Source organism: Entelurus aequoreus, linkage group LG03 (genome assembly GCF_033978785.1).
Source record: "Entelurus aequoreus isolate RoL-2023_Sb linkage group LG03, RoL_Eaeq_v1.1, whole genome shotgun sequence".
NCBI lineage: Eukaryota > Metazoa > Chordata > Actinopteri > Syngnathiformes > Syngnathidae > Entelurus > Entelurus aequoreus.
Genome location: NC_084733.1, coordinates 72,985,772 through 73,006,026, shown reverse-complemented (window position 1 = coordinate 73,006,026; position 20,255 = coordinate 72,985,772). Strand labels below are relative to the sequence as shown.

Below are 20,255 nucleotides of genomic sequence, written 5' to 3'. Positions count from 1 at the left end.
ATCACGTCTCCATCTCATCGCTGCCACCACAGGCTGGGGGTGCAATAGACTACAGACTGTGGTGAAGTAGGCCGGTTTCGTCGCGTGAGGAAGCCTACAATTTTTGGTTGTGCTTTCCGCTCCATATGCTGAATGCTGATATACTATATATATCTCAATATTTTTTCCGTAAAGTAAAAACAATACACAAAACAGTCCTAGTTACCTGAGATACTAAGTATGTCATTATTATGACTTAGTAAGTCAATATTTTGACTTACTAATTTACTAAGACAAAATAATGACAAAATAATGACTTACTAAGTCAAAATAATGACTTAATAAGTCAAAATAATGACTTACTGTAAGTAAGCGTTTGCAATAAGCGTTTGAAAAAAATAGTTACAAGTGGGGCCACATGCTGACATATGCTCAACTCATCATGCTTAATTTATTACAGCAATTGGGAAGCCTGTAGTTGATTTTTATTATGTAAATGTTAATTTTTTATCAACATGTGATAGCAGGGACCCTGCCATTCAAAACTAGGCTGCTACTTTACTAATGATTAATGTAACTATAGCTGAAAAAATAGTACAATAGCAATAGGAGAGACTATTCATCCCTGAACACCATGGAGTTCATGTAGGCTTTATGATGCAGTTACATTATTATATAAACTATCAGAGAAAGCTTCAGGAAACTCTTCATTTAACATAATGTCTTTTTTGCTGCTTCAACACAGCTCAATCAACACAGAAAAAGGTAAAGTGAAATAACCTAGTTGTTAACTATAGGTCAATAATGCTTGTCTTTCTCTTAGACAGACACACACATGCATGCACGCACACACACACCGCACAGTGAGTTAACGTTACACTAAAAGCTAATTAGCCTTCACCTCAAGGACTGCGAGCGAGCTGAGCTGCCGCTTATGTTTCAAGAACGTCAACGGGCTCATAGTGATGTTACTAGTAGTTGAGTTGTAGGGGACTGGGAGGTGTTTATTATAATTTGGGGAGAGTCCTGCTGCCTTATGCTTACCTGCTAAACACCTATCTGCTCACCCCACCGCAGAAGCACTGACTACAACATGAGCTCTGAATACGCACTGCTGATTGGCTGTTACATGCGCTCTGAATACGCACTGCTGATTGGCTGTTACATGTGCTCTGAATATGCACTGCTGAATGGCTGTTACCGCTCCGCGTGTAACCAATCAGATGGTTCTGTGGGTGGGACAATGCTGGGTGCTGCAGAGACGTACTGCAGAGAAAGAGGCAGAACGAAGCGTAGCAGCTTGTTAAGACGTTAGTTTAGGCGGTGGCTCTTTGTTGTTAAGGCGGCCGCCTTAACAAAAAAGCGCTGCGGGAAATCCTGATATATGTATATGTACAGTCGTGGTCAAAAGCTTACATACACTTGTGAAGGACATAATGTCATAGCTGTCTTGAGTTTCCAATAATTTATACAACTCTTGTTTTTTTTGTGATAGAGTGATTGGAGCACATACATGTTGGTCACAAAAACATTCATGAAGTTTGGTTCTTTTATGAATTTATTCCGGGTCTACTGAAAATGTGACCAAATCTGCTGGGTCAAAAGTATACATACAGCAATGTTAATATTTGTTTACATACATATATATATAATCAACAGGACATTAGCGTAAGTTTTTTTGTGTTAAATAATCATCTTTGTGATTAACCCATATCATTTGACAAGTTTGTAAACTGTAAGTAGGTTGGATATAATTATTGGATACGAATAAAATTAAGATTAAAATGACTAATTTGGTGTTAATATTTTAGTGAGCCCAGGGCCCCTCTGTAGTGGATAAGTTGGGCTCCGAGGTCAAAAAAGTTAAAAACCCTGATAAAAGAGTAGTAGATAGATAGTAGTAATTTAAATACTATATTGATATTGTTACACTGTCAATAGCACCCACCATAAATACATTTAAAAAAATTACAGTTAATACATATGATCGGAGATGATCCATGATCACTCATGGATGAACGGTATCGGAATCAGAAGCATAAAAACCATAAGCGGAACGCTTATGGACTATTTAATTGATAATAGTCCATGCCATAAACTATTTAGGTAACTTTTGAAAAATGTTAAAGGAATTGGTGCCAAAAATATACCCATTAATTGAATACCTCCGAAATAATAATTTTGCTAATATTCTTTTATTTTCATGGTGGATAAAACTGTCAAAAGACAGTAAAGAGTTGTAATTTTTCACAGGGTTATGCTCATTTGGAGATCATAAAGCCACAAACTACAAAGTCATGAAAATGTGAGTCACTGTCATTTGAGGCCGATGTGACTTTTCCTATCCTCATAATAGAATCATGGAAAAATGCCAATGTTTTTTGTGGTTGGTGCGAAAATGTGTTGAAAATGCAATTTACTGATTGTCCAGGTTTCCCTCTGGACAAGGCCGTGGAATACGCCAAGCTCAGGAATCCACTACTCATCAACGATCTCAACATGCAGTATTTCATCCAGGACAGGTACACACATGAACAGGTGAACTCTAGTGGAAAAAGATTGTTATTGTATGATTGTTGTCTTAGGAGGGAAGTGTACCGCATCCTCCAAGAAGAAGGTATCGACCTACCTCGCTATGGTGTGCTCAACCGAGACCCCGACAATCCTGAAGGTCCCTTGTGTTCGATCTTCATAGACAAAACGGAGTTCAATGAAATAACCGCACTTGATATTACCGTAGCCCAATCTCGTTTCAGAGTGCAACCTGGTGGAAGGGGAAGACCACGTGGAGGTGAACGGTGAGGTTTTCCCCAAACCCTTTGTGGAGAAGCCAGTGTGCGCCGAGGACCACAATGTCTACATCTACTACCCGACGTCTGCAGGTGGTGGCAGCCAGAGGCTTTTTAGAAAGGTAATGAAACTTCAGGTTTTTGTTTTTCCCCTGGTGCTTCAGTTGCATTTTTCATAAAGCCTATGAAAGCTGGGACTTTCCCACCTTTTTTTGCGATGGGGTGAATATTGTCTCCTGAATTTGTCTTGCCCTCAGATGTACTATCAGACTTCCCGCCATATTGTTTTGAAGGCAATAGTCTGTGTAAAAGAGACCACTGTTACCAGACATAAGACCACTATCTCAAACATAATGATAGGAAGTGCGGTGGAACGGAATTAAGTTGTTTATCGGTTTTTGTTTGTTTGTCCGCTTCCTCGCTACTTCAAGATTGGCAGTCGAAGCAGTGTGTACTCCCCAGAGACCAGCGTCCGGAAGACAGGATCTTACATCTACGAGGAGTTCATGCCTACAGATGGTACCGACGTGAAGGTACTGAGTACATACAGTACAGTGTTGTTGGTGAGTTTTGAAGGTTTTTGAGGTCCAGAGGCCGTACTCTGTTCCACAGGTGTACACAGTGGGTCCGGATTATGCTCATGCTGAGGCCCGGAAGTCACCTGCCCTAGATGGGAAGGTGGAGCGGGACAGCGAAGGGAAAGAAATCCGATACCCGGTCATGCTGACCGCCATGGAGAAACTAGTGGCTCGCAAGGTCTGCCTGGCTTTCAAGGTGAACAATAAACATTGATCTAATATCCTTGTTTCCACCAAGTAGCAGTGAGATTTTATTGCCATTTATCGTCTACTTTGACTCCACGCGACTTCAGCAAACAGTGTGCGGCTTCGACCTGCTCCGGGCCAACGGCCACTCGTTTGTCTGCGACGTCAACGGCTTCAGCTTCGTCAAGAACTCCATGAAGTACTACGACGACTGTGCCAAGGTGCTGGGGTAAGCGTCTTCTATAAACTGAGAAGGAGGAAGCGTTCAAATGGCTTGCAATCGGCAGGAATGTCCTCCCAAAACCTTAATTCAAGCAACTTCAAATCCATGGTGGCATTATGATCTGTTTATATTTCTAAACCCCAACCCCATTACAGCGCCTTATATCAAAGACCCTTGGCTGCGTTTTTCTGCCTGCAAGCAACCGCATTGTAATTCATGCAAATGTCAGGACAGCTCGTTGGGATACCCGCTGACAGCTTTGCGGCTTTAGCTGGTTTGTGATTTATCATGCTATCCTTCCAGGCACACTCGTAAATTTGACTGGCAGGTCATGCTCTGTGCTGGAAATGGGAGCCGGCATGTGTGTTAACAGAATTCCTCAGGTGCTTAACAATCCCACGAGTTCTTGGATTAATTTCTTGGCGGCAGAACATAGAAAGGAGTTGAGTGCAAATTGGATTAGCGCTAAAGTGGCCAGCTGAAAACCGTCTTGCATGAGTGACATGTGAGTTTAAAGTTGTGTTTTCTTTGTCTCTCCAGGAACATGGTGATGAGAGAGTTAGCCCCCCAGTTCCACATTCCCTGGTCCATCCCAATGGAGGCTGAAGACATCCCCATCGTGCCAACAACCTCAGGAACCATGTATGTAGAAACATGCTTAGATAATGGGGAAATATTCACATTTAATATTTATTCAACACATTTTTTGAGGATACGATTACGCACAGGGGTTAGTGCGTGTGCCTCACAATAAGAAGGTCCTGGGTTCAATCCCAGGCTCGGGGTCTTTCTGTGTGGAGTTTGCATGTTCTCCCAGTGACTGTGTGGGTTCTCTCTGGGAACTCCGGCTTCCTCCCACCTCCAAAAACATGTACCTGAGGATAGGTTGATTGGCAAAACTAAATTGGCCCTAGTGTGTGAATGTTGTCTGTTTATCTGTGTTGGCCCTGCGATGAGGTGGCGACTTGTCCAGAAGGCGGGGTCGCCCGAATGCAACTGAGATAGGCTCCAGCACCCGCCGCTACCCCGAGTGGGACAAACGGTAGAAAATGGATGGATGGATGGATGGATTGAATATAATAAATGGAAACCTTCCACCCAATTGCAGCTGAGATAGGCTCCAGCACCCCCCGCGACCCCAAAAGGGACAAGCGGTAGAAAATGGATGGATGGATGGAAAAAAAGTATATAATATTTTTGACAGGAATTTAATTATTTATTTGTTACATGGGACAATGCACATTAATGAACATAGAAATTGAATTGTGCCAGATTGTACCTAGAGGCTAATAGTAATGGTAAATACAACACAGTCTATTAAAATTAGACAACATAAACAATACAACAAAATACCGTACATGACATGATCTAAAATTAGCAATAGTAGGTTGCTGCATTAGCTTAAGACAGGCCATTTTAAACTGCAGTTAAAGTGTAAAGGGCAGATTGTAGTGCTAAAGTACAATTGTGCTGATTTATTGCATATGTTCAGGAAGATGAACATTGCCATTGGCCTGGGTAATTAAAGTGCTAATATTATTACACATTGCACAAAGTTAGCATTAATTAATTTTATATATATATATATATATATATATATATATATATATATATATATATATATATATATATATATATATATATATATATATATATATATATATATATACACACACACTTAGGGCAATGTTCATCTTCCTGTTTAAGCTCACTCATGAACATATGCAATATATATATATATATATATATATATATACACACAATTTATATAGGGATTTTTGGAAAAAATATTGAAGATTGAATTTTGTGTACCTCAAAGATTCTTTATTGTCAATTTTGCCATACATTCCGGAGTCACAATATTTAAATTTTTTTATTATATTTTGTATTTTATTTTATTCACTCTTTCTTTTAGCAAAAAATATAAGTTTTTTAAAAGTAGGACACTTTAATTTATGACCTATAGTAATTTTCTGTTAAACCTTTTTAGATGATTTTTTGTATGTCCGCTACCCCGAAAGAGACAAGCGATAGATAATGGGTGGATGGATGGATATAATATGTATATTTCAAAATATTGGACATAAAACACTGTATTTGGAATATTTCTCCCTATTTAATTATCTCCTGATAGTTTATCTTGAAATATATAGGTTACATGCAGTACATGTTCATGTATACATGTACAGTACATCAATCCGTCAATCAATTAAATAATAGCTCTTAATCACAAGTGCATCAAAGGGCTTACACGGTGTATGTGTATTGCACATACTACACATTGTACACTATCTAAAATAAGAATTAAACACACAGCAGCATATGACTTTCCGCAACATCACAACTTTTTCCCCCATCAAATTCTTGAGCTCAATTTAGATTTCTCTGTTAATATACTGCTTGTTCATAATATCTTCTGACCATGTTCTTGGCTCAAGAAAAGCAGTAAGCACATAAGCTACACACACACGGTGATGTCTGTAAGTTCTTTGATGTAAAATTACAAATTTAACCAAGTTATTCTGCCTCGTTTAATCTCATTTCCTGATAATGTAGGATGGAACTGCGCTGCGTTATCGCCATCATTCGCCATGGAGACCGGACACCAAAGCAAAAAATGAAAATGGAGGTCCGACATCCTCTGTATGTATTTGATGGTTTCAATATTGTTTACATCTACAGTAAACAGAAAGCTGCCCGTATGCAATTTGTCCATCCACTGGGTTGTTTTTGTTGTGTCACACAGATTCTTTGAGCTGTTTGAGAAGTTTGGAGGTTATAAGTCAGGAAAGCTCAAGCTGAAAAAACCAAAACAGCTGCAGGTAGGCCGCACCTCACGTCCTCACTTGACAGCTGTTTCTAATGCTGTGCTTGCCATATTTAGATACATTCGAGAGGCAAAATATTGACCCTGATTGAATTCCATGGTGGTCAAATTTCAAAGCAAATGTTCCCGTAGGAAATAATAAAAATTTTGTTCAAGGGCCAAACTATGTACATCCTAAAACGTTACCTAACTGTGCAGACAATGTTGTATTTCACATAATTAACTATCATTGAAGTATAAAGAGAAGTTAACCACTACATAATAAAATTAAAATAAAATATTTCTTCTGATATGTTTGTTACCTTGACACAAGACAGAGGATGTAGTAGTAGTTCTAATAGTGTGTAAACTGTTTTCATTTCAAAGCAAATATTCCCATAGGAAATAATGGAAAATATAAATATTCTGTTCCAGGGTCAAACTGTGGCCCTCCTAAAGTATTTACCAACTGTACACAAAATGTTTTAAATACCATTTAGTTCTAATACCAAGTATACAGAGAATTTAACCGCTGTATAATACTATTAAAATAATATAAAATTACTCACTTTTGAAGACGTGCTGGGGAGGAACCTTGAAAGCTTTTACAGAGTAATACCATCACCTCATGGCGTTTTATATGTACTGCTGGAATTGTACGTCTTTGTGTATACTTATTAATGATGAAATAAATTTGTTCTCGTAACTGACAGTGTCCATTCTGGTTCTATGGTTACCATCACATTTTTGTCCAATCACGTCCTTACCTTGTGTACGTACATACGTATGTTTTTACTCTGCAGCCTTTGGTTTCGTGACAAAAATATTAGGTGAATGCTTGACCAACGGCACTAAAGTGCGCACCGAGGTTTTTTTGTTTGTTTGTTTTTGATAATTTTTGGTCCGTACTGGAGGACCAAACCGAAAAGTGTGACCGCTTATTGAGATAATATTGTAACTTTCCAGGAGGTGCTGGATATCGCTCGCCTGCTGCTGCTTGAACTCGGCCAACACAACGACTGCGAGATTGAGGAGAAGAAGTCCAAACTGGAGCAACTTAAAACCGTCTTGGAAATGTGAGAAGCCCCGCCTCTCCTACAAACACGCACACACCTTACTCATACGTGCCGTCATCCAATCACTCAGGTCCATCCATTGTTCTCCATCTTCCATCTTTATTTGTCTCTAACCATCTTCTCTTCCTTCCTCTGCCTGCCCTCCCATTCCTCTTTCTCTCTCTCCACAAGGGAATCCAGCTTGATTGACACTCAGTACGCATCATTTCCGTTTTCATTCTTTAGCCCACTTTTAGCGTGCACAATATTAGGAAACTGCCTGCATGCTCCCTCTGATGTTCCCCAGCTCCTCTTTGAACATCGTTCTCTTCCAGAAGTGCACTCTGAACTTCTTCTTTAATACTTTGCATCACCTCCATTAACAGCCATTCATCTTCTTTTAACACGACACACACACAAACCCAGTGGCACACGTTGATGTGTGTAAAATCAGTCGTGTGCAGTGCATGTGGTCCTCATCACGTACAACTCTAAATCTGCTAAAATGTCATATTTAGTCTAGTCAAACAGCAGCTTTGGCATCATTATCAACTTGGCAAAATATGGATGGTCTAAATGTGCAGAAGATAATCAAGGTAATGACGCATTGCGTAAAGGTTTACTGTACAAGCGAGGTTGGCGATACACACACTTACTTCAGTGTCATGTGCACACCTAACATAGAAAGCACTTACATGTTTCAAATGCAGTTTATTAGTACACGGATTTGTATCCGCATACCGTACATTATTTTACCATATTAAGTGGGGGTGTCAAAAAAAAAAAAAAAAGATTTTCAGAATAACCGTGATTCTTATTTGTTACGATTCTTAATCAATTAAAAACAATCAAAAATCCATCTTCTTTTTTATTTTTTATTTTTTTTTCAATCTGTCCTGTCCAGCCATTCAGACCAATCATATTCTTGATGTAGATGCCATATTTGCTGTACAGACTTGCTTCATTACATTTTTGGGTAGAATTTTATTAAACACACCCAGTTTTCTTTTAAGTAATAAATAAATGTATCTATTTTATGGCGGAATGCAGTTAATCTTAGAACTGGCATCCAATGTTAATAAAAAAGTATGGTTTTGGATCGAGAATCGATTCTGAATCCCCAAAAATTGAATCGTGTGGTGCCTAGGGATGGGAATTCATAAGATTTTACTAGTTACGATTCCACTTTTGATTCTGCTTACAATTCGGTTCCTTAACGGTTCAACTGACTTTTATTTATGTTTTGAGTTAAAATGCATACAAAAATATATCTATCTTCTTGTCTTTTATAATGATTTTGAATGATGGTAAAATTCTAAATAAAAGTGTAGTTCCCCTTTAAGTAATGTTGCAATTTGTATTTATTAAAAAAAAATTTTTTACATAAAGAAATACAATCATGTGTGCTTCCGGACTGTATCCCTGCAGACTGTATTGATCTATGTTGATAAATAATGTATATATTGTGTTTTTTATGTTGATTTAATTTTTTTTAAATTTCTTGTGCGGCCCGGTACCAATCGGTCCGGCCGCGGCCCGGTGGTTGGGGACCACTGATATACAGTACTCGAAATTGCAACTGTATTGCAAATTAGACTCAAATGTAAAAATAAATAAGACATAACAATTGGACAGCACAGTTATCATGATCAGCTATTTTTTAAATGTTACCATAAAAAATAAAATGTTATTATCAAACAATTAACATTTATTAACACACACAAAAGTACCGAAAAATGGTACTGTTAAGTACCGGTGTCAATTACCAGATACAGGGAATCGGTATTGTATCCGTTCAAATGTGAATGGTACCCATCCAGAGTAATTACTAATAATAACACAAAACTCTGTGTTTGAATATATATAATGTTTTCTTTAGCCTTTTCGCGAAATTAAAAAAACAGATATAATTATGAAAGTGAACCCCCGCGTTCTTTATTTTTTATGCATGCAACTCTTGCTGGATAAAGTTTGGACCCCTTTTACGTCAAAGGTGGTGTCCGGGGGGTTGTAGTCATTCCATTTCTTCAAGGTTGACAGGTCAGCATCACAATACAACCTAGTACTGCGCTACACTTCAAAGACCATTACAACACACTACACTCACAATGGGGGTGACTCAGAATAGTTGACTATTCGACGATTAAATTCGGAAAACTATAAACATCGCAGTCGAGTCTTTGTACATTGAGGGACACGGGGCCCATTGTGATGTGTCAGCTTGCCATGCCCGAGACCCTATTGGAATTTGCCGGAAATTACACCCGCCTTGGTCTTGAGATGTAGCTTTGACCAGCTTGCTTGGGCAGGGGGCCTCCCTCACTGCTGGCCTCTGGCAAAGTTAATAATAATCCTTCCACAGGTTTACCTTGTCACTTTGCCAAAGCCGAAGCCACCCCCAGCGGGGACGATCCGAGGACCTCACTAAACTATCCAATCACTACCGTGATTATTTTGTTTACCTGAGTTTTTTAGGTTGAAAAAATCGCAAATGAGATCCGTTTATTTGTTAGACTTGGTCTTCACAAAAAATTTGGGCATCAGACATTATGAGCAAAACCTAGTGAATCAGACTTTACAACAAAATCCTTAGCCCAAGACAACATTATATACTATACTGTTCTATATTATACACTACATTATGTGATACATTACACTACAATGCTGGTGAAGTTGTGCACTATTTAATGTGACTGGAATGCTTCTTGTTGTATTAAATCCAATCAGATTAGTTTTAACTACATTTATTGTGTATGTTTGTCTGTTGTATGTGCATATCATATGGTCTGTTGCCTGCCTCTCTCTGCTTGTGTATGTGGATGTGCGCATGTGTGTGTGTTTGTTCCCACTAGGTACGGTCACTTCTCAGGTATCAACAGGAAAGTCCAGTTGACATACTTACGTAATGGACAACCCAAAGCCTCCAGCGAGGAGGAAGGTAACCTGCAACATTTTAATGCAAAGAATTATCGATTTATGTTTTATGTACGACGCCAATGCTTTTCAGATGATTGTTTTCTTCAAATTGTGCCCTTCATTCTAATACAAACCTTTTTACCAGTTGTGCGCATGTGTACAAATAAAGGTACTTTTAATTCATAACTTGCCACAAAGAAACCTGGTACTCTCTGATTTTGAGTGGAAACACCCTGAATTCTGCCCTCAGAAAATAAATACAGTGGAACCTCAATTTACGAACCCCTCTATTTGCCAACTTTTCAATTTACAAGCTTTTAGATTGAGCCAAATATACCTCAGTGTGCGAACCATGTTTCGGTGTACAAACACTTTATTCAGTCAGCATTTTTGGGGAGGTGATGGAACCCTCCACGACACTTGCAGCCCAGGACACTCCGAGTCACTTCTCGTGCCTTTTGTCTGTTTTTTCCACTTTTGACAAGGTTTTTCCCATTTTGCTTCAAAAAGACAAACGACTAGAGATGTCCGATAATGGCTTTTTTGCCGATATCCGATATTCCGATATTGTCCAACTCTTAATTACAGATTCCGATATCAACCGATACCGATATATATACAGTGGTGGAATTAACACATTATTATGCCTAATTTTGTTGTGATGCCCCGCTGGATGCATTAAACAATGTAACAAGGTTTTCCAAAATAAATCAACTCAAGTTATGAAAAAAATGCCAACATGGCACTGCCATATTTATTATTGAAGTCACAAAGTGCATTATTTTTTTAACATGCCTCAGAACAGCAGCTTGGAATTTAGGACATGCTCTCCCTGAGAGAGCATGAGGAGGTTGAGGTGGGCGGGGTTGAGTTGGGGGGGAATAGCGGGGGGTGTATATTGTAGCTTCCCGGAAGAGTTAGTGCTGCAAGGGGTTCTGGGTATTTGTTCTGTTGTGTTTATGTTGTGTTACCGTGCGGATGTTCTCCCGAAATGTGTTTGTCATTCTTATTTGGTGTGGGTTCACAGTGTGGCGCATATTTGTAACAGTGTTAAAGTTGTTTATACGGTCACCCTCAGTATGACCTGTATGGCTGTTGACCAAGTATGCATTGCATTCCCTTGTGTATGTGAAAAGCCGTAAATATTATGTGATTGGGCCGGCACGCAAATGCAGTGCCTTTAAGGCACACCCCCAATATTGTTGTCTGGGTGTAAATCGGGAGAAATTCGGGAGAATGGTTGCCCCGGAAGATTTTCGGGAGGGGCACTGAAATTCGGGAGGGGCTCTGAAATTTGGGAGTCTCCCGGGAAAATCGGGAGCTTTGGCAAGTATGACTGGGAGACGCAACTGCTCTGTACTTCTCCCTACGTCCGTGTACCACTCCGTACAGAGGCGTACGCTTGTTGTTGTTGTTTTGGCTTGTTTAATAAAGAGATAGTTGATCCATCATCCCCTTGTTATGTTTGTTTAATGTACAGTACTGTATAACACTTTATATTGTGTTCAAAGTGTACAAAGCTTCACTAAAATATGGACTTTTGTCGAGTCTGGAACCTATTATTCATATTGACATTGTTTCTTATGGAGAAATTTCCATCACTATGCAAACTTTTCTATTTACAAACCCTGTTCAGGAACTAATTAAATTTGTAAATCGAGGTTCCACTGTAATTGATAAAAAAAACTTTTTTTTAATGTGATTGTGTTTGCGTCTTTTTGAGAGCTGTTTCGAGCTTTTTCAGTTAGATTGTGCAGGTAGGCCCATGAATGATGTGCCCAGAGAATGTCTGTTATTTGGGTTAAAAAACAAATAATTTGGATTAGTTAAATGGAAACGGGAGCAATAAATCCCGCGTACAGTATTAAAGAAATCATTTTAACATGAGGGGATTAAATCTACGCCCTCTGACAAGAAAACATTTGTACATTTTATATTTATAGACATTTTCTGGCATGTTTGTTTATATTGCATCTGACATGCACAGTAAAGTGAAGCACAGAGGTAAGGCACTGCAAAACTTTACAAGGTTTTCTAAGCGAGTCCACGCATAAGCTAGCTAGAACCTTTTTCTGAGGTTTTGTCAACTTTACTGTTAATTGCAAAGTGTACACATCACATACGCAATGTCAGCAAATATTTCATTATTTAGTGTAAACAAAAATGAGGCAAAAATGGAAACTTGTGAATGTTTGTTTGTTGTTCAGACTGTAAGAGGGAGGGTCCGTCCCTGCTGCTGGTCCTAAAGTGGGGCGGTGAGCTTACGCCCGCTGGCCGGGTTCAGGCTGAGGAGCTAGGCCGGGCCTTTCGCTGCATGTACCCTGGAGGTCAAGGTACAACACACACTCAATCTTTACATAAAAGTACTCACTATTTTCTTGTACCAATCTGTAAAGTATTACTTTTTGGCACCTCTTTAGTAATTCAACAATATTAGCTATCACACAAAGATGGGTTAAAAGACTGTTTTTAATTTATTTTAAAGACTTTGGACTCTGTTTTTGAAATGATAAACCCGATTTTAAGGGCCTTGGTGGGGGAAGTTGAACAGAAAACTGTATAGCATACAGTATATTTATATACTATATGTTTTTCCTAAGTTTTCAAGATCAATAATAAAAAAACATTTACACTCCAGGATATACAGTATATAAAAAAAGTTTAAAAAAAATTAAAAAGCGGGATCGCCTTATATTCGCGTCAGTGATAGCTTTCAAAAACTTCCTAAGTATTAAAAAAAATACATAAAATTTGTCATTTTGGTGCAGGTTTTGGTAAAGTGTAGATCAGTGATCAAATGTGCGTGTCAAAAGTGTCCTTCAATCACAGAGCAAATATTTTTTGTAAAAGGTCCCTTAGGGTTTCCTCCAGATTGCCAGTATACCTGTGGCGGTGGGGTGTCAATGAGGTGTCATCATATAATCTGCATGATTGGTGCTGATGCATTTTTTTTTTTTAAGTTAAAAAAATGCTATACGTACAATAAAAAAACAAATCTGTGTTATTATTAATTAGTTTTTTGTTATATAATATCGTTTTGCTCTTTTTTTAATTGCTGCTACTTAGCGCACAATGTAACAAAGCCTGCACTTTGAGAATTTTTCAAGTTTCTGTAAACTTCCCCAATCCCTTTTAGTGACCTTTTCTTTATTAAAAACGACAAGCAACAAATCTAGCATCTTTTTCCGGTATTGTTGTGGACTGTACTCGTGTTTAAAAACTCTTCTGTCGCTCGATGTCTGTGATGAACAGCGAAAGCTGCAGTAAGCCTGACGTCACACTTGCTTGGCGCTGCTGCTGCAACTGTATTTTCTCTTTTTGAAAGAGCGCCACTGTCTTATTAATATTTTCACATTTTGTAGATCGTTGTCCGCGGATATATCCCAGGTATATTAAAGTACATCTACATCGCTGATATGATGCCTTCGCTCCAGACAATCGTCTTGCCTCATCATCACTCATCATAACATCCTGTTTCGGCGATCCAAGTATTTTTTTGGTGGCCTAGTTTTCAGTCAATAGTGCGTAAATAATAGACTACATATCCATTCATACATTATATTACTTAAATTTGATTTAACATTAAAAAAAACCCTCATATTTAAGGTGCGGCAGCTTTTATTTTGCTCTGGCTATGCGCCACGATCAATTACATGTAGGGGAAACCACTATCAGGCATGCCCGGTTAACATTTAGTTTCCACGCTTCACTTTTTTTTATTCCTTCTTTATGTTTTCCATTTATAGTTTCTCTCTACCGTGTAACTTTGCGTATCATCCATCCATTTTCTACTGCTTGTCCCTCAGTGCATGCCAAACACACAAAGGCAACACAATCTTGTCCTTGTCTGTCCGCCTTCTTCCCCCCTTCTTCCCCCCTTCTTCTCTTCTTCCCGACAAGTGTTGCCTATTAACTCTGCTCTTCTTTTCCACACTGGTCTGTTTGCGTTGTGTAAACTACTAGCCGGTAGCCAGCAGGCCCTTGGCTGCGAGTCCCCTATTGAGTTTGGTAAGGGTGATCCCAGGTTGAATTGCCCTTCCTCCTTCCTCACTCATCGTCTGTCCACTAATAGGTTTCCTGTCATGATTTTGACTTCATTTCACCTAGAGATTGCTGTGGATTGTTGTTGCTGTGAGCGAGGTTGTTGTTTTACTTAATTGCAGCTGATTATCTCACACTAATTGCACCAATGCACCTCAAAATCGTTGCACCTCTACTTTACACAGAAAGATTTTGTAAATGTTTATGTAACTACCTTAATTGTTTCCAAATGGTGTCTGTAACACGGCAGTAAAACGGCTGATCAGACATAACAAAAGTCAACATCATGGATCCACTAGCTGCAGAAGCTCGCTCTCTTATCAGCTAAACACACTCAATAATTCCATGGTGACGCTTGGTGGATTTACAAAAATAAAACAATATGCTATTGTCAGGTAATAACAATAACAAAGGCACTCGTAAACGTGTTGGCATATTAGCAAATGCTAACAATGCTAGCTTGATTACATTACGATAGCACGTACAAATAAGCATGAAAACACTCCTACAGAAATCACACATGGGACGGTTTAGTGAGTAAGAATTGTTTTACTAAAATTTACAAAGTTGTTAGGAGTGATGAATGAAGAATCCATACAAGTAGAAACGCTATAGACGGGTAGAATACGGAATGGCACTTGGCACTTGTACTTTTGGTTGAAAGCTCAGTCTAAACAGAAGGGTAATGAAGGACTGCCGCACCTGCAGTGAGCGAACTCGTCCAAAAGATGGCGCCATAGCACAAACAATAACACACCTATTCAGTGTCTTTGCTTGTTTTTTTGTTTTTTTACTATTTGCATTATGGCCGTCAGCGCAGAAAAATCCATAAATTAGCTGCACCGTCTTATTAGCCGCAGGGTGAAAACAGTAGGAAAAAAGTAGCGGTTTATAGTCTGGAATTTACGGTACTTCCCACTGCTGTAATAGAATTACTTCGTACACGTCATGCGAAAAAATATGGACACCCCAAGCTGTTTTAATTTTTGGCGCCCCCTAGGTTATTGATACCATATAGTAGAACCCTGATTTACGAACTTATTTGGTTCTTCAACAGGGTTTGTAAATCAAAAAGTTCATATCGTAAAACAAATTTCTCTATTAGAAACACTGTAAATATGAATAATGGGTTCCAGCCATTTTAGTTAAGATTTGTACACTTTGAACACAATAAAAAGGGCTATACAGTACTGTATAGCTTATCGGTCACTCGAACGAGTATGACGATCCTCCTGGTAGGGTTGTATCCCTTTATGGAGGATGCCTGTGCGTGACTTTGTTTTACGTGGGGAGACTAGTGCACAGACAGTCACCACACGATCCTTGACAGAATCGGGTCAGGGTCCAGTGGCATGGAGTCCAAGACGACTGGGGACCCTTTTCTGCTGCAGCCTTCTTCCGCCATCGCAGCCGTTGTGGTAGTTCTTAAATCTACCGTCTTCCGCCTGCTCCGTCGTTGAGGTCTTCGCCGTATCCCTGGCTAGGGGGCAGTCAGGTACTAGGCCTTTGCCAAGGGCCACCTGGGGTAACAGTAGTAAAGGGGTTAACCTCCTAGTGCCCCAAGATCCCATAGAGGAGCCTCCACTGCCGGATGCACTTTAACGTCATGCCCAGGACACGACTGTATAGCTAACAAACATAACAAGGGGTGATGAATCAACTATCTATTTAATAACGAGCCAAAACAACAACAACTGTGCTGCCAACATGCACACAGACACACAGAAGTCACTTTGGTGGCCTCACAAATGATCAGGAATCACAAAAATCCTTACCTTAAACAACCATATTGCCCTTATAATTAACATTTTAAAAAGTAAAATCCACTTAAGTACATTAACATCGGCAAAGGAGCAGCTTACAAGAGGAGCGAAAGAAGCAGACAAATTAGAAGAAGAGAGGGGGCGGAGGGGAGGGGCCGTGTGTGTGTTTGCCGCTGAAGAAGAGGTAGTAGTCTTTCGCTGAGAACTAAGTCCGCTTCAGCATCTATATCCAGAAAAGTCAGTTCTCGTCTCAGTTAAAAACTTACAGTTTGTACAAAGCCTTCAATAAAATAAAATGGTTGCCAGCAGGTCACATAATTAATAAATGAAGCATTCGTACACAGAGACATGATTCACACACGAAAGCATGTACTGTATGGTACGATCTAAAAGTCCGTAAAACAAACAGTTGGCAAACAGAGGGGTTCCTAAATCAAGGTTCTACTGTAATTGTATTTCTACAATGTACCGCGGGCTATCAAAAAACTAACCGTGGCCCGTACTTTGGACACCCTTACATTAGACAAATGGGCAATGACTTATGGACAATTAGTTTGTAAGTCCTGTTTGTTTTGCTCAAATGTTATAATTGCTTGACTTGAGCAGGTCATGTGAAGTTGTTCATAATCCACATGTGCTGGCTTCTCTAATTTCGGTGTTTGTATTCGCTCATTTCCACTTCATCGTAAACATGTGCTTTTTCAGCAAGCATTCTAACCAAGGCACTTGAAGTGAAAGTGATGCAGCACCTTCTCATGTTGTTGTCATGTCTTGGTTTTTTACTTCATTGCATTGTGTGACGTTTAACTTCAGGCGACTACGCTGGCTTCCCCGGCTGCGGCCTCCTCCGCCTGCACAGCACTTACCGCCACGACCTGAAGATATATGCCTCCGATGAAGGCCGGGTGCAGATGACGGCAGCGGCTTTCGCCAAGGTCATTGAACGTGACGCACGAATCGCACCTCTATAAAAGCGACAGCTGAACGCCACCCGGTGATTGTGTCCCTGCAGGGCCTTCTCGCACTGGAGGGCGAGCTGACTCCCATTCTGGTGCAGATGGTGAAGAGCGCCAACATGAATGGACTGCTGGACAGTGATAGCGACTCACTGACTGACTGTCAGCAGAAAGTGAAGGCCCGTCTGCATGAGATCATGCAGAAAGACATGGAGTTCTCCCAGGACGACTATCAGAAGGTGATTTGCTGTCCTCCTTGTTGTTGGATTTGAAGGTGATCAATTAATCTCTATTTTATGTTGGATCACAGCTGGCCCCAACTGGAAGCCCATCATTAGTCAACTCCATGAAAATCATACAGAACCCGGTCAAGACTTGTGACAAGGTGTACACCCTTATCCAGAATCTCACTTCCCAAATTAGGAAACGACTGGAGGACCCCAAGTCTTCAGGTAAAGGCCAACACTGACTGACATCTGAGCATTTAAAACGAAAGTACATTTCGGTTCACTCACTCCGGGTCCACTTCACACCTCAAGTACTAAGGTTTGGCTAGTGCAGTACTTCTCAATAATTTTTTGTCAAGCCCTCCCTTGGGAGACCAAATTTTTTTCACGTCTCTCAAAAATTATCATGCCCACCCCACTATATAAGAAGTACTGGTCGAATGATTATAACACTTTGAGGCAGTCATTCTCAAACTGTGGGTACATGGGCTCCATCTTGTGGCACGCTAACAAATCACTAGATTAAAGTAAAGTTTTGTATTTTCCTATATACAAACACGGGGCAGCATAGTGGAACAGGGGTTAGTGCGTGTGCCTGACAATAAGAAGATCCTGGATTTGATCCCTGCGCTCGGGGTCTTTCTGCTTGGAGTTTGCATGTTCTCCTTGTGACTGTGTGGGTTTCCTCCGGGTACTACTGGTTTTTCCACCTCTAAAGTCATCCACCTGGGGATAGGTTGATTGGCAACACTAAATTGGCCCTAGTGTGTGAATGTGAATGGTGTTTGTCTATCTGTGTTGGCCCTGCAACGAGGTGGCGACTTGTCCATGGTGTACCCCGCCTTCCGCCCGAATGCAGCTGGGATAGGCTACAGCCGCCCCCAGAGGGACAAGCGGTAGAAAATGAATGGATGGATGGATTTATTCAAACAGTATTACTGTTCAACCTTGTGCAGTGTTACAATGCCAAATATATTGAATATACTTGTTTAATAAAATCTCTGCCTTGTTATTATGAATACTTAGGCCTATTGCGCTGCTGTATTTGAATGTTGGCCATGATGGTGATACTTGGAAAGCCAAGTGTTTTCTGAGGTGGTACTTGGTGGAAAAAAAACTCTTAAGAACCACTGCTTTAAAGGGTATCTATATTTCATCACTTTTACAACACGATGAAGCTGTGTAATGTTAGTTTCACAACTAAGGCAATGGGAATTTCCTGTAACTTGAATTATAGCTTTCATAACTAAAGTGGAGGATCAAAGTCTGTGTACTGCATGTCCTCTCGGTAGGTCATCCATCCATCCATTTTCTACCGCTTGTCCCTTACGGGGTGGCGGGGGGTGCCGGAGCCTATCCCAGCTGCACTCAGGTGAAAGGCAGGGTACACCCTGGACAAGTCGCCACCTCATCACAGGGCCAAAACAGATAGACAAACAAGCATTCACACTCCCATTCACACACTAGGACTGTCTCAATTTTTTTCTATCACGCCCCCCTATAGGAGACAAAACAATGTTCACACACCCCATAAATTGAAATCCAAACGAAACCCTGACAATATGTATTTATATTCTTATTACCGATTAACTGAAGGGTTGTGTATGTATACTCGGTCATATTTCCTAACTGAGCTTGTTGATTAATTCGAGCAGTGCTGCCACCTAGCTGGAAGCTAGTGCATTGTTCAAGAATGAAAAAAGACAGCAATACTGGGAAGTCTCTTACCCCAGACTTCTACTGGATGCGTAACGGCTGGTGAACGGCGCCGCCACGGAACGTCTCTGCCATCCACCGTCGGCCAGTCGTCACCGTCATTTGATGCGCATTGTTGCGCCTCCGCCATGCAGCAAAATAGCGCAGACTTTTACGAGATCTCCCGAATAAGGGCAGTTGTACTAAAGCGAACCACCAGTTCAATCTGTCCTTTCAGGGGAGCAAAGCAAATAAACTCGGTCATGCCACTCGAGATAACGACTGCTGACCAGCAACACCACAAAACGCTCTGTCGTCCATCTTTACACACAGGTATCGTGTGTCACGGCACTGAATTGACTTGACTCGTAAAAAGGACGACAGGTTTTTTTTGCAGAACGACAACTTTTATTTTCTTTGTAGTCAGCCAAAACACAACAGTAACAACAACACTGGTGCACGTTGTACACACACGTACACACACACATCTCATTCCATTCTCGCTAACCACTCCCCTACTTCCCTACTTTGACATAGGTCCCCATATAGCGGCCCATATACCTGTAATATGATTCTTTAATTTTGGATCTCCAGAATCAGCATGTTCTTGTCTATTTGTGTCAACGAAGTGAAATTACGTCTGAAAACCTTTGACAAGTTGAGTTCATGTCCGTACGATCCGCCATGAAAACGGAGTATTTTATTTTGAAAGTAAACCTGATATATTATTTTGTGTTTGTGCATGACTTCCTGTCCCACACAGCTGTATTTTAGCTAAATGGATCAGTAGTAGTAGTACGCTGTGTAGTAGTACGTAGTGTTGCGACAATGGGCAAATCTAGAAGCTCTGCATATATATAGCGGAGGGCTGCGGAATGCGGAACAAATCAGCATGTGGTGCAAACTGACACATTGACTTCAATGGAAACGAAAAGAGTCCGTCGCTATGGCGGCGTAATTCCGCATCGAGTGGGAATCCGGGGTTGGTCACCTAACCTCACCGCGGCCCCGAAGGCTGCCCTAATGCACAGGCTTACCTGG

The 20,255-nt window shown here is 40.4% G+C and overlaps 1 protein-coding gene across 8 annotated transcripts in view; it reads left to right on the top strand.

Moving 5' to 3' along the window:
• LOC133646848 (inositol hexakisphosphate and diphosphoinositol-pentakisphosphate kinase 2-like) overlaps window positions 1-20,255 on the top strand; it is a 62,105-nt gene that overhangs the window by 16,391 nt on the left and 25,459 nt on the right. For all 8 annotated transcript variants that reach the window (XR_009825356.1, XM_062042689.1, XM_062042685.1 and 5 more), the window contains exons 4-18: window positions 2,411-2,501; window positions 2,565-2,650; window positions 2,736-2,890; window positions 3,200-3,301; window positions 3,381-3,542; window positions 3,640-3,761; window positions 4,296-4,397; window positions 6,312-6,398; window positions 6,502-6,577; window positions 7,528-7,637; window positions 10,469-10,554; window positions 12,740-12,865; window positions 17,150-17,271; window positions 17,349-17,531; window positions 17,603-17,744. Coding sequence is in view for 7 of the 8 variants with exons in the window: in XM_062042689.1 (XP_061898673.1) it covers window positions 2,411-2,501; window positions 2,565-2,650; window positions 2,736-2,890; window positions 3,200-3,301; window positions 3,381-3,542; window positions 3,640-3,761; window positions 4,296-4,397; window positions 6,312-6,398; window positions 6,502-6,577; window positions 7,528-7,637; window positions 10,469-10,554; window positions 12,740-12,865; window positions 17,150-17,271; window positions 17,349-17,531; window positions 17,603-17,744 (1,752 nt within the window). In the remaining variant the exon portion in view is untranslated. The remainder of the gene's footprint in view (window positions 1-2,410; window positions 2,502-2,564; window positions 2,651-2,735; window positions 2,891-3,199; window positions 3,302-3,380; window positions 3,543-3,639; window positions 3,762-4,295; window positions 4,398-6,311; window positions 6,399-6,501; window positions 6,578-7,527; window positions 7,638-10,468; window positions 10,555-12,739; window positions 12,866-17,149; window positions 17,272-17,348; window positions 17,532-17,602; window positions 17,745-20,255) is intronic.